This window comes from Ictidomys tridecemlineatus, chromosome 13, assembly GCF_052094955.1.
Source record: "Ictidomys tridecemlineatus isolate mIctTri1 chromosome 13, mIctTri1.hap1, whole genome shotgun sequence".
Taxonomy (NCBI): Eukaryota; Metazoa; Chordata; class Mammalia; order Rodentia; family Sciuridae; genus Ictidomys; species Ictidomys tridecemlineatus.
Window position 1 is genome coordinate 10,071,356 of NC_135489.1, and position 14,152 is coordinate 10,085,507.

The 14,152-nt window shown below is 31.7% G+C and overlaps 1 protein-coding gene across 3 annotated transcripts in view; it reads left to right on the top strand.

Annotated features, from left to right (window-relative positions):
* The window catches only part of Cdh19 (cadherin 19), a 76,993-nt gene that overhangs the window by 28,320 nt on the left and 34,521 nt on the right, over positions 1-14,152 (top strand). For all 3 annotated transcript variants that reach the window (XM_078029906.1, XM_078029905.1, XM_078029907.1), the window contains 3 exons: positions 1,860-2,161; positions 5,431-5,725; positions 14,000-14,119. In XM_078029906.1, the coding sequence (XP_077886032.1) occupies positions 1,970-2,161; positions 5,431-5,725; positions 14,000-14,119 (607 nt within the window). In that variant the 5' untranslated portion in view covers positions 1,860-1,969. The remainder of the gene's footprint in view (positions 1-1,859; positions 2,162-5,430; positions 5,726-13,999; positions 14,120-14,152) is intronic.

Consider the following 14,152-nt stretch of genomic DNA (forward strand, 5'->3'; position numbering starts at 1 on the left):
AAGACTATATCACATAAATGGAAAGGAAAATGAAAAATAGAGGAAACTGAGATAACAACAAGACAACAAATATCTCAGCACATCATATTGTGTGAATATATTTGAAATGTGATTCAAAGATGTTTGAAACTTTTTAATTTAAACACTCCATGCATATTTGATTGTGTCAAAATCTTAATATTAGCTTCAAGTATCCAATTTTGATTTTTAGAGGTGCATACACATACACATGCATCATGTAAGCTCAAGTATAGTGTGTCTGGTATGGTTATAATGATGTGACATCTGAAATCTGTTTTACTCCGAGGATGTGGTGTATGTATCCATGACATGAGGTTGGCCCTGTGCTGGTAATTATTGTAGCTATACAGGGATGCACAGTGGTTCGTTATGTTATTTTCTCTATTTTTAGTTGTATGAGAAGGTTACAATATAATGTTAACAGAAATATCACTTTGTCAAATAAGACAAATACTTTCCTACCCTGAGTGATAGTTTACCAAACTTATGCAAAATATCTTTTTATTAAGTAAACTGTATTTGTTACAAATGATTATTTACTAGCTATCAAAATATATTTTTCACTAACATTTAAAAAATAGACTTTTTAAGTACTTAAAATATTCAATGTAAGGATAAAATTTATCCTTAATTTTCATTTCAACTGAATTTCTTCATGACCTTCATTAAGTAAACAAGTAACAAAAATACATCCACTTGAAGGGACTACAGAGGGAACACAGAATCCCTGTGTTCTTTCTTAATTAAGTGTTTTTTAATAACCTTTCCTAACAAGAGCCAAAGACCCCAAACTCTCTCAGGAATCATTAAAAAAACACCTACAGAATATTCAAAACAAGATCATGCTGAAATACTTCTAAGCCAGGATGTATGGCTTTCCTGATGAGTTCATGAAAGTAAATGCTACTGTGGATCTCACCAAATTTTCCTTCATGGTGGCTAAAGAAAGAAACCCCACATAGTTTGAAGGAATCCTAAATAGAGGAGGGAAATATGAAGTTATTCAATTACATATAAGGATGAGCATTACCAATTATGAAAGAGACAGTTTGTAACATCAGCTTCCGTTCAACAATAGGTTTTGAATGAAAAACTCAGTAGGCTGAGTTTTTGATTTTACTATTTCATTTCATAGCTATAGTACATATCATAAACCATGAGCCATTTTACCCTGGCATCATATTTTGTACTTAATCCTAAAAAATGTCTTTTTTTGTTTTCGATGAGAAATAATTTTACCAAATCTTTCAAAATATACAAGGGTAAATATCCTGCACAGGCTTTCTAGTTCGGATGTTTTATACTTTAACTTATTATTACATTTCTTGGGTTTTAAGCTTAATTATTACTTTGTCTATTTAATTAACTACATAAAATATCATAATTTTCAAAACTGGAAGATAAATCTTATTTATATTGCATGAAAAGATGATAAATACATGCCTCGGTTTTTACTCATGACTTGATGATTGCTTTAAGGGAATAGTACGAATTTTTCTGAGATGGCTAGAAGGACATAAGTAAATTAAATAATATTTTAAAACTCTCTCTCTCTGTCATCTGTCAGTCAAGGAGATAGCTAAGAGTAACTTTTCAACCTTCAGGCGGATTTGTGATTGCAGTTTACAGCAAGTGTTCCTTGAGTAGAAAATTATAATTATTGCAATCGGATTATTGTTGGGCTACAAAATATAATTCACTAGCTTAATCAAAGGATAAATTGAATGTATATTTTATTCCATTTCTCTCAGATGCAAAAGCTGTAACCTGTCTTTAGTAATTATGGGAGAAAATGTTATTTCTTAAACGACAAATTTTGTTTTGTTTCTATGCTTTAGGAATACAAAAGATATTTGAGAGAAAAAAGACGATAAAGAAGCACAGGATTTTGGTGGGCTACACACTCTGTCCTTGGAAGAGTGACACTGGTACCCAAGGAGACATCGCAATGCACGTTTGCTGGCTGCTGCCTTGTGTGCTGGGGATCCCCTGCCTCTGGCCTGGCTTTGCAGTGGCAGGAGACTCTAGCAGAGAGAAGGCCGAAAAACGGGCAGACTCTCATTGGAGAGTGAAGCGAGGCTGGGTGTGGAACCAATTCTTTGTACCAGAGGAAATGAATGAAATTCATTACATTGGACGGGTACTTACTTTCTGAAAGTCTTCCAGTCCATGGTTTTGGTGTTTGCTGAGTTCTGCATTTTTCTCAGTGGAACCACTAGAAAACCTCAAACATGAACATTATTAATTATTTAGAATTTTCAAGCACCTGAACATCATTAAAAACTTGAGTTCTAGGTTCAAATTACACTCTAGTCTCCTACATGAAAAGGCTGCCTTCATTGATTAATAGCTAGAAATTCAGTGGTGCAATTTTTGGTAATACATCAAAGCAGACTCAATGAGTCAAATATCATCTACCAACATTTTTTTTTGCCTGATTTTTCTGTTATGCTAAATAGCTATTGATTTATCCCTCCTTCATTTTTAATGAAGCAGTTTAATACTGTATCCTTTTGCAGCCAAGGAGTGTCAGAAGCCCACACACTTCATTTGATTAGTGAAGTTGAAGTGCAAAGAATAGTTACTTTCACCTTCTTAGAAGAATATATTTTAAGAAAATGTCCTTAATGAGACAGAACACCTCCAATTTATGTTTTTGGTTTTGATTATTATTTGGTTTTCTTTAAACACAGATAATTACAATATCATGTCCTTTTCCATAAGGTTCTTTCTCTAGATGAATGAACTGAAGTAAGTTTAACCGCTAATTAACTGGCACTAAAATTTAATTGGGCCCAAAGGGTGAAGCACTCAAAATTCATTAACTGTCTTCTAGCCCATTCAGGGGAGCCTCAGCATTAGTGTGGTATCTGGATTCCATCTAAGTACCTCTATCCTATCAACCACAGGCACAGGAGTACCTTCAACCACAGGCTTATATTAGGATCTTAGGCAAACAGGCTTCAGAACACTCCTGTGTGTCTGTGTTTGTCTCCCACAGGGTCCTCCTTACCCTTTTAATTCTCCATAATGTCTGCAGGTAAATCACATGCCCTGTGGCACAAATAGGGTCCGTCTCAGGGGCTGCTAATGAACTGAGTCTATCTAGCTCCATTTAGAGTCATCTCTAGAATGACTTAAACTCTTCTGTCACTGAAGAGGGTGACAGGCAAATACCGTTTGGTGGCTTTTCGTAAATAAGGTACTTAACTGTACCAATGTGACAGGAACAAAGACTATCTACTTGGCTGTCACATTTCCTACTCCGTTTCTGCCACCTACACCAGCCTCTTGTTTCCTCATCTCACAGAATGATTGGCTTTGCCTGTTCTTTTCTTTCTATAACAAACATCCATGAAAATACTTGTTTTTCCTCTAAACAACCTCATGACTCACATTACACCGAGATAACTGGTTTGGAAGAAACTTTGGGGGATGTTTAGGTGTATGCAACTGAAGAAATGCTGGTAAGATGTGTCCCACAAAAGTGCCTTTTGATACATTCATTTAAAAAAAAATTTGAAAGGCAGTTATGTTAAAAAAAGATAAAGTGACATTGTTTGGTCAAATATTTAACAGCTGCTTAATTGAGAAAATATTTTAAAATAAAAATATAGTACATTTCAAAATATGTACTATAGTGCATGAGATCGAAATAAGTTTAACACATGCATTTTGTGACATTTAGAGGCAAGTGTTCAGTAAAAGAGTTTTGGTGATTTACCACTTAAAATTGTTCTTTATGGTCAGGCATGGTAGCACTTGCCTGTTATCCCAGCACTCCAGAGGCTGAGGCAGGAGGATCTTGAGTTCAAAGCAAGCCTTAGTAACAGTGAGGCACTAAGCAACTCAGTGAGACCCTGTCTCTAAATAAAATACAAAATAAGGCTGGGGATGTGGCTCAGTGATTGAGTGCTGCTATGTTCAATCCCCAGTACTGAAAAAAAAAAAGAAAAGAAAAAAAATGTGTCTTTAAAAATGTTAACCTCCTTGGTCTTTGAAATTTATAATTTAAATAAGCTTGGTATACTCCTATTCTTTACTGAATTTAATTTACCTTCATTCAATATTGAACAAATTTTAAAACTACACTGAAGTGATATCATTTTAAAAACATGGTCTATTCATTGCTCATTTGACATATTCATTAGAAAATATATTAATTATTCTTAATTTCATAACCTCATGACATAGAAAATCTCTTTGCTTTATAAATAATTAAGGACTATCAAACTAAAAAAGCTATAACTATAACATCAAGTTGGATGTTAGTTTTCCCAAATCTGTTTCTTCCAGTATGTAGCAATGATAATACAGATTAAAACAACAACAATAAGAGCAACAACAACAATAATACTATATTATTGTTATTTGGGGTATGTTTAGAATTTCTCCACAATAGCATAGAAAAGTTATATGAGTTAGTGAGGAATAATAACTTTTAACTGCAGCCATCAGACAAGTTGTAATTGGTTTAGGATGGCATTTCATGGTTATCTTTGTATTTTCATAGGAAGTCTTCCTTTGAAGAAGAGTATATTCATGAATGGTGGATCAAGAAAACACACATTTGTAATAACAAAGGCATCATTTACGTACAAAAGGAGAATTATTTATGTAGATTTAATTATGATAAACCAGACAGCCAATTTAACCACATCAATATCAAAATGACATCTTTTGACATATAAATTTTAAAATCTAAATAACTCATCAAAACTATGAATGAGCAGTTTTTCACAAAATAAAAAGAAGAAAAGTGTATGTTTAAAAATCAAGTAAAATGTGTTAGAAAGAGTGGGCATTTTCTAGCTTAAAATTAAAGATTTAAAAGCATGTTATATAATTATCATCACGGGTGAATCTTGGAATCCACAGTCCTGTGCCAAATCATAAAACTTCCCAGAAACCTGAGACTCTGGGTAATTTTTAAAAATTTTCTGTCTTTGCTTCTGCATAGAAAAGATTGAGCTCATCAGCATTATGTAACTTGTAATGTTATAATTATTTGTGATCATAGATATAAGTAAAATTTTCTCTAGGATCCAACCAAATATAAATATCCGAGGCTTTGGTTTTAGTGATCAAGGATGTAACCATAGAACAAACATGGACCAACTATGTTGTGAATATTTTATGAGAGAGGCTTTGTTTTTCAGTAGTAATATATTACTAGAATTGTCTATGTAGAAGAATCAAATTTCTGTAGTTCTTTATATTTAAAAAAATTAACTCTCTTTCTGATGATCGATCTTAAATTTGAAATTGATGTGTGAATTAAAATAATATAGGAATTAAATAGAATTATTAACTCAAGGAACGATTAGCACAAAAGAAAATGAACTCTTAAAATGGATTTTTCATTTTGAGCATATCTGGAAACTCAGTTGTACCTGTTTGTACTTACAGCTAAGATCTGACTTAGACAATGGAAACAACTCTTTTCAATACAAGCTTTGGGGAGACGGAGCTGGAAGTCTTTTCACCATTGACAACAGAACAGGTGACCTATATGCCATACAGAAGCTCGATAGAGAGGAACGGTCCCTCTACACTCTGAGAGCCCAGGTAATAGACACCACCACTGGAAGGGCTGTGGAGCCTGAGTCTGAGTTTGTCATCAGAGTTTCGGATATCAATGACAATGAACCAAAATTCCTAGATGAACCTTATGAGGCCATTGTCCCAGAGATGTCTCCAGAAGGTATTGCATATTAATTTACATCAAAGATATTTTAACAATGACAACAAATTTTAAATTTTTGAGCATATGTTTTGGAAGTGGATTATCTAAGTATTACATTAATACTTCCTTCTATGAACATGTTTAAGTGAAATATTTTAAAAAAACTAGTCTATGGTAAAAAAAAATTAAAAAATGGTACTGTGCATTAATAAATTACCTGTGTTATTAAATTTGTCTCATTCTGGAAAGCAGTAAAAAAGTTCAAACATGTTTATTTGAGCAATTAATAAAATTCTGCAGGATATCTATGTAGAATATAGAAAGACAATTTATAAAACAAGAGCTACTATTGATATCAAAACCAAGGAATGTAAAGACTAAAAATGAAGCAAAGTGGTGGAAAACCCCTGTGCAACTATTTCAAGTTTCTTTTAAAGTCCAATGCTATTGTTACTAATGATTTAAATATGATATATAAAGAACAGGGTGATTTCCATAAGACATAGGAATTTATTGCCTTGAAAACTGGAAATGTTTTTCTAGTAGGGGAAAAGCTATGTTTATGCAAAGATTTTTCCCTTAATTCAACCAGTGAAAATACTTTAAAAGCACAATAAATAGTATAATTTAATTCAAAAATTTACTTAACTTTGACAAATATGATTCCATAATGATCATTTAAAATGATGCTAACATGTTTTAAAACTGCTTTACCTAAATATGTGATTCATTATCCAATGATTCCAAAAATATATATTCTTTCATATAGTTTTCTGATTTCTTATATTTTAATATACTGGGTAGAAATTCAAAAGTATCTTTCTACATCCTTTTGAATATAAGTATTTTAACTAGTGTGTAAACAAATCAAGCTGTGAAATATGTATCCAAATTATTATTAGATATTAAAATTATTTTAAAGACTTCAATTTTGTTTGCTAAGCAAAGGAATAGTTCCTTGCCTTCTCTTCCTTTCTGGCCTGCTTGGCTCCTCTCTGCCTCCTCATTCCTCTCATCCTTCTCCTTTTTGTTCCTTAATCTTCTAACTTATCCTTCTTTCTCATCAAGCATATCTTACATACTCATGTACTAGGAGCTTTTCTGTAAAACTGAGAATAGAATTGGAAAGAACACACAGAAATTAATTTCTAACATGGATTATATTTTAATTCCGTACACAAACAAGAAATAATTAATTTTAAGCAAGATTATAATTGACAAGATGTGTTATGAAAATGTAAAGTGTAAATGATTGATAATGATGAATTGCATGGAAAATAGGGGGCACTTTAAAAGGTGGGTTTTTTAAAGTGTGTGATGCAAAAAGGCCAGCCACACCTTATCCCAGGATGATTTCCATATTAGAGTGATGAAGACTGTTTGTAGCAGTGTGTGAGTCATTGGCATATGGCAATGATGTAGGTCATAACTGAGATCCTTTTAGCAGAGAATGCAGCAGCTAGGGAGCTCAAAAACACCCAGGCTTACTCCACTGCTAAGCAAAATGGGGTGGGCTGGCAAATTAGAAAGAGCAGATTTGGCTGGTGACGTAGGAAGAAGAGAAAGACATGAAGTATTTTAAAAAGCAGGTGTTGTTCAGAGTCAAATGGTGCACTTACAAGGGGATTATTTTGAATACATTACAGTTTTGATAACATGGTATCACTGCAGTCTAACTGTGGCTTCCAAGAGACTCCCAAATCATGGTTTAGTGCAGGCACTATCTAACTGCCATACTTATCTTGTGCACTCCTGTTTGAGGTCCATGCACAAATCTTCTAGTCAATTTGCATAGATCATGACGTCTTATGAAAGTGGATTTTTTTTTTTTATTGGTCTGGATGGAGGCATATAATACCCCAAGAGCTGGAGGTAAATTGTAAATGCTGAGTCATCATTTGGAAAGTTTTTAGTGCAAAAGCTACATATTCTTTTTTATGTCCTTTTAATGGTACCATAGTAATTGTCTATCAAACAGATAATCCGTCCTTTCCATGATGGCCATTAGCTTTTACATAAAACATTAGCATGTCATCAAAGGAAAGGGCATTTAAAAATAGATTTTGTATGCTGCTTAATGAGCAATTAAACCTCCTTTGACAGGTTCTGCCAATATCACCCAAACCTACCTAGAAGTGTTTGTTTTAAACACTGAACTCTTGCCTTGAAGGATTTTAAAATGCAGACTCAAGTGATTTGTTTTCTGCAGATCACTACAACATCCTGCTAAAAGTGAATCATGCTTTAATAAGTTAGGCCACATTATGTGTAAAACAATGATAATCAATAAATATTTAGACTTCACACGCCTCAAATGCTAATTAGTGTCGAAATTATTTATCATATATGTATATGTATGTATACATAAAAATTTTGTCATATATGTATATGTATATATACACAAAACAAAATTTAAAGCCTGAATACTTTAAAGTTTGGTTTTATATTTTTTTCCCTATTGATAGCTAGAATAAATTACTAGTTAATGTCCTTTATTCCCATGTTTTGGAGCACTATCAAATAAATTTTGTCCACCCAATTTTTCATGAAACATCAATTTCAACATTAGCAAGAGTCCAACATTTCTGGTCTTTATGATGAGCATTTTACTTATTATCAAAGTCAGGATGTTTTTGAAAGTGAAATGTCTTATAAAAAAAAACTTTAGTTTTTCTAAAGATAATAAGGATTATTATAATCTTTCAGATTTGAAATGTGAATAAAGTGGGTTATTCTGAATTCTATGATTATTAAGGAAATATTTAAATTCACATAATTTATATTTTTGGAATAGCACACATAAAACTCACTTTTATTATTTTATCATCAATATGGCACAAGTATATCATAATAAGTGGTGATAAGAAAAACATTTAAATTCAATTAATGTAAAATACATGTAAATTTAATTTCAATTCCTTCGCAAGAAAAAAAATGTTATTTCTTGAAATTTACCACATGTGAAAATTATATTTTAAGAATCTATGCCTTCAGACACATGAGCTGAAAATAAATTAGACTAGGATAAATTGTTTTTCCTATTCTTTTAAATGTTTTGCTTTCTTACACAGTCTAATTTGTTTGACTTGGATTATACTATCTCAGATTATAAAAAAGTTGAGGTGTCAAAAATAAAACACAAAATAATAACAATGACCTAGTTTCCAGATAGTTATGGACAGAAAAACAGAAATAATTGAGGAATACTTTGCACGGTTAAGGTGACAAGTAGGAAAATACTGTCTCTTTTCAGAATTTCATTTGGAGGTTCTAGGTTGTAAAGTAATTGCTTCTCAAATATAAATCCACTGAGGATAGGCCAGTCAGGGCTTGTGAATAAATAATAGTCTTCACACTGATAAAATCAGGTCTCCATTGAAAGGTGGAAACAGGAGAACCAACGAAACTGATATTTTCATCCTGAATTTGACCAATAAATTCTCTAATTCACCTTATATCTATTTGATTGTTACTAAAATCATAGACTTAGAGTACAGGTAAAAATCTTTCTTTAATCTATGCTTCTTTACACAAATAAACACCTCAAAAAATTTATCTGAGATTAATTCAAGTGTACTCATGTTAAAACTGCAAGTTAAAATAGCTTTCCTATTGGAAAATTTATATTTTCATTCTAAAAGAAGTCTGTTAACCTTTATAACATAGAATTTCACACCAAGATATTACATACTAAAACAAATGAGTTATTTTGAAATATGCAGTTTGAATTCAGCAAATAGTAAAATAAAAAACTATAGCACATGTGTTTAATTTACGATTTTGTAATAAATGCAAGCTTTAATTATGAAATGCTCTTGCCACAGGTTGCTGACTTCCTTATTACGTACATGATAGCAAATTACTCTCATATAAAAAAAAATTACCTCTCCTTTATGCTTTTGTGTTTAGATTCCTCCCATAATCACCAGAGATTAAAGCATTCTATGTGATATGTGACAATACCATTCAATAAAGCTTTCTTGTAATGTTAAAGTTAGTATTTGTAGGAGACTTGTTCAATCTTCTGTGAAACTCTTGGTTGATAATAAAATGCACATAATCAACAGTGACAGAGCTACACTTTCCTTACACAAGATTGTTCTCAGTGATGGCAGAATAAGTCTTATGTGCTGAGAAATTCTGTTATTGATGCTATCATGAATTCAATCTTCAAAAACATTTACATAACTTTATATAGGTTAGTATTTATTAATATTGCCACAAAAATGTAATTTAAGTGCAGCTCCACATACATAACAATTATTAGTATGTGTGTATACTATTATTATAATTTTCTGTGTCAGAACTAATTAGTAAAGACAATTTCCAAAGACTTCTAAAAACCATGCCTTTTAATTGAAGCACTCAGTGCAGGTTGATATCCTGTGTCACCTACTTAACAATAAGTTTCTACAAATAGGTGCCTGTTTGAATAGGTATAGCCAAATATCAAGCTAAACTTAAATTCACAAGGACTTTTTATGACAGATAGTTATAATGATTCAGAAGCTAGCTACAAAGACATAACCAATATTTTTAATTTCAATTGTAAAAAAAGTGTCTCTGAAGAGTAATAAAGCCAACTGATACTAGTAATCATTGTAAAAATAGAAACCAAAATTATTTATACAATTATATTTTATGTTTATTATTGGAACAAGTAAGACAATTGATAAGTTAGTCTTATCGCAATGTGATTCTGAGGCCACAGTCATCTAATTATACTTTTCTAATGAAACAGGTTAGATACACATTGATTTAAGATAATCTTTGGGCTGGTAGAGTCCAGTAATTTAGCTCTCCCTATTTCCTAAAAGCTCAGGGATCTCTGACCAAACAATACTGACTCCACTGAGGGATGCAAACTGACCTTTAGACTACTTGATAACCAAGTAAAGGTTTTTCTACTCTCTGTTTATTCCTCCTGATGAGATTCAAGGATCTGGCCAATTTCAATTTTTAAGTTTTCATCAACTATACAAATACGATCAGAGGATGATGTCCTAAAGTAGAACAACAGGAATTAAAGATGAATTAAGGACAAAGCTATTTAATGTACACATATCTATCCTGGGTTTTATATGCCCATGATCATCTAAATTCATTAATTTAATATTTTCCTGTAAACTATTATACATATAGCTTATGCTTAATTTTCTGGTACAATACTTTTGCCTTTAAACATCATTACAATTGTTGTAGTTTTACTTATTCTTTTGCTATATCTATCATTCCTCATTTCCTTGTAAATACTTAGTAGTAACATTTTAGTGCAGTACAATGTTTAAAAATAACTGTGATAGGAGGCATCACTTTTTAAAATTATTTCAGAAGCAATGTGCTAGCACTTTCCAATTAAATATGACTCAGTCCAAGTTTAAAAAATGTTCACGTTCAGATTTATACAGTACCTTTTATTTCCAATTTTCTAAAGTTTTATTACAAATAAAAGTCACAATTTTTCAGATGACTTTATGTTTCTATTGTAATATTTTACATGTTTCTTCTTTATTTTATTAATGCTAAAATGTATATTGATTGCTTTTCTACTGGTAAAACAACCATGTGTTTAATGATCCAATTTCATTAAAATTTTATATTCTCTATTGAATTATCACTTCATTTGTGTGGAATAATAGTTGTAAATTTTTTTAGAATCCTAATTAGGATCCCTTTCAACAGTTATCTAGATTAATTTTTTAAGGATTCACACAGATTCTATAATGTATATGAAATACAAATGTATGTAATATAAGTACTCTTCAGTACAGCATAGTAATGTTAGAATATAAATGTACCTACACATGAAATGTGCTAATACATATTGCCATTGAAAAAATATACTACTTTGTGAAGGTAATGTAAATATCTTATGGCACGAGATATTTAGTTGTAATTTGAATTAAAAAAAATCACAATGCAATTTTGTACAGAAATAATTTTTTAAAACAATTTCATAAGTAGGTATACATGAGCATTTAAAAGCAATGGTTCTTGTGTAGAATAGTTCCTGAGATATTTTACAGAACAATTACAATTCATAGTGATGATTGGGGTACTGTTAGGGAACAGATGATCAGGATATGGAAAGACATGTTGTTAGTCTCCTACTGATTGTTCTCATTCTCGTGTGGACTGAACAATTGATTCTTAACTATATGCAAAATAGGAATGTATAAAATGTTATCAAGTGATTTTATATTTCTGAAATCTTTTGATGTTTATGTATTATTGATGACCTTTTTTATTTTTGTTGGTGCTTTATAATTATAGATAATAGTAAATTTAATTATGCCCTCTTCATACATGCATCTCTCATTCCCCCGTATCTTCCCTTTTCTTCTCCTCTTCCATCACCAAGATATGCTTGTTTCTACTCTGTTGATCTCCCTTATACCATTATTATCGTTGTTATTATTATTTTTAAATTAGTGCCTTATAACTATATATTTAAGTGAGATTTATTGTAGTATATTCATAATTCATATAAGACAATTTGGTAGATTTAATTCTTCAGTACTTCCCTATACTTTCCCCTCCTCCCTCCCTCTCAATCTCCTTCCTCATCTTTTTGGTCTTTCTTCTAATTTCATGAGGTCCCTCTGTTTTATTTCTTCTCTCTCTCTCTCTCTCTCTCTCTCTCTCTCTCTCTCTCAACAGTACACTAGGTTTTCCATTTTGTAGAGAGCAAGGGAATGACATATTGAGATGCTCAAGAGGTAAGTTTCAGTTAGAAGTAAAGAAAGCTTCAACTTAAAATGAGATATTAAAGAGCAGGGCTGGAAACAGAATCTAACTCCTTAACTCAACGGATGTGTACTTAGAAGGGTAAATGAAACAATCAATCTAACTCAGTTTGGTTGAAGTAATGCCTCTTCTGAATCATTTTATTAGAACAAATCATCAAAATTATTGCATAGACATGTCTTAAAAATATATGAAATTAACAAGTGTCTGCACGTTAAGTGGTCGGAATAATTAAGTATGGGAAGGGTAGGTAAATTTTTCTTTTCATGTATTTTATTATTCTAGTTTTATTTCAACCCTGTGAAAGTGTTGCCTAATTAAAGTTATGTAACAAGAAGGGATTCTTTGGTAAAATATGCTATTTGATACTAAAATAAATGTTGTAAGTAACATTAATGAACTAATACAAATAGTGACAAATGCAGAATACTGAGGTCCACCCCCAGTTTGAAGATTAGAAGCAATTCCTATTAGGGTGTCCCAGTTTATACAATAGGATTGTGTTGGAAATTTCTTTTTTTTTTTTTTTTTGCTATGGGGAATTGAACCCAGGGGTGTTTTTCCACTAACCATACCTTAGCCCTTTTTGTTTTATTTTTCATTTTGAGACAAGGTTTCACTCAGTTGCTTAGAGCCTCTCTAATGTTCTGAGGCTGGCCTTGAATTTGTGATCCTCATATCTCAGCCTCCCTAGTGCCTGGGATTACAGGCACATGCCATGGTCCAGGGTTAGTGATGGGGAAATTAATAATACTAGTTCTAAAGAAAAATCACAGAGCTTATTGGATTTTGTACCATTGTATGATCATTCTTTCTGAAAGTGGGTACTGTGTTTCAACAAATGTAGATTTTGATGAAATTGGTAATTCTCAATTTCATTTGTATAGATATGATTTCAAAGCTCAATATTTTATGCAAATATTTTTGCATTTGGGCACTTATAGTAAATGTACAAATAATTATTTCACATGGTTGTATTGATTAATACTGAAGTTAGAAAGAAGGCTTACTTTATTAATATCAACTAGATTTTGTTTTGCTTTGTTATTCCTCAAAGCAAATAGGTACAGAGGAAAGAACTGAAACAGGCCTAATCATTATTCTTAGCTTCCACTGGATATTCTTTCAAGCTCATTTCAATAATCTTTATCAATATTTGTCAACATTCTGCAATTGTTTGAGGTACCGGCCACATTAAGATTTTTGATAAAAAGCATTTTCAAGTATTTTTTTAAATTTTTCCAATAATAACACATCTTGGAAAGATTATGGATTATACATTATAGTAAACTGCTTAATATTTGACATGTTATGAATCTGCATCTGAAGTTCTGTAACGCGTAGAAGAATCAGGGCTAGTTTATATAGGGTTATGTTCCTTGTCTGTAAAATAACATTACTTTAGTAATTCAGAGAAAGCAGGTAAACTAGGATCTTGTTTTATAGTATGATCTTCCTTGCTAATGAAAAGTGCTTTGCAGAATTGAACTCATATTTAATAATATTGAAGTCTTAATTTCCTGTCAATATGTGCTTTTCCTTCAGGAACATTCGTCATCCAGGTAACAGCAAGTGACGCTGATGATCCTACGAGTGGCAATAATGCACGTCTCCTGTACAGCTTACGACAAGGGCAAGCCTATTTTTCTGTTGAACCCACAACAGGTATTTCTGATTTAAAAAAAAAAAAATGCGTTT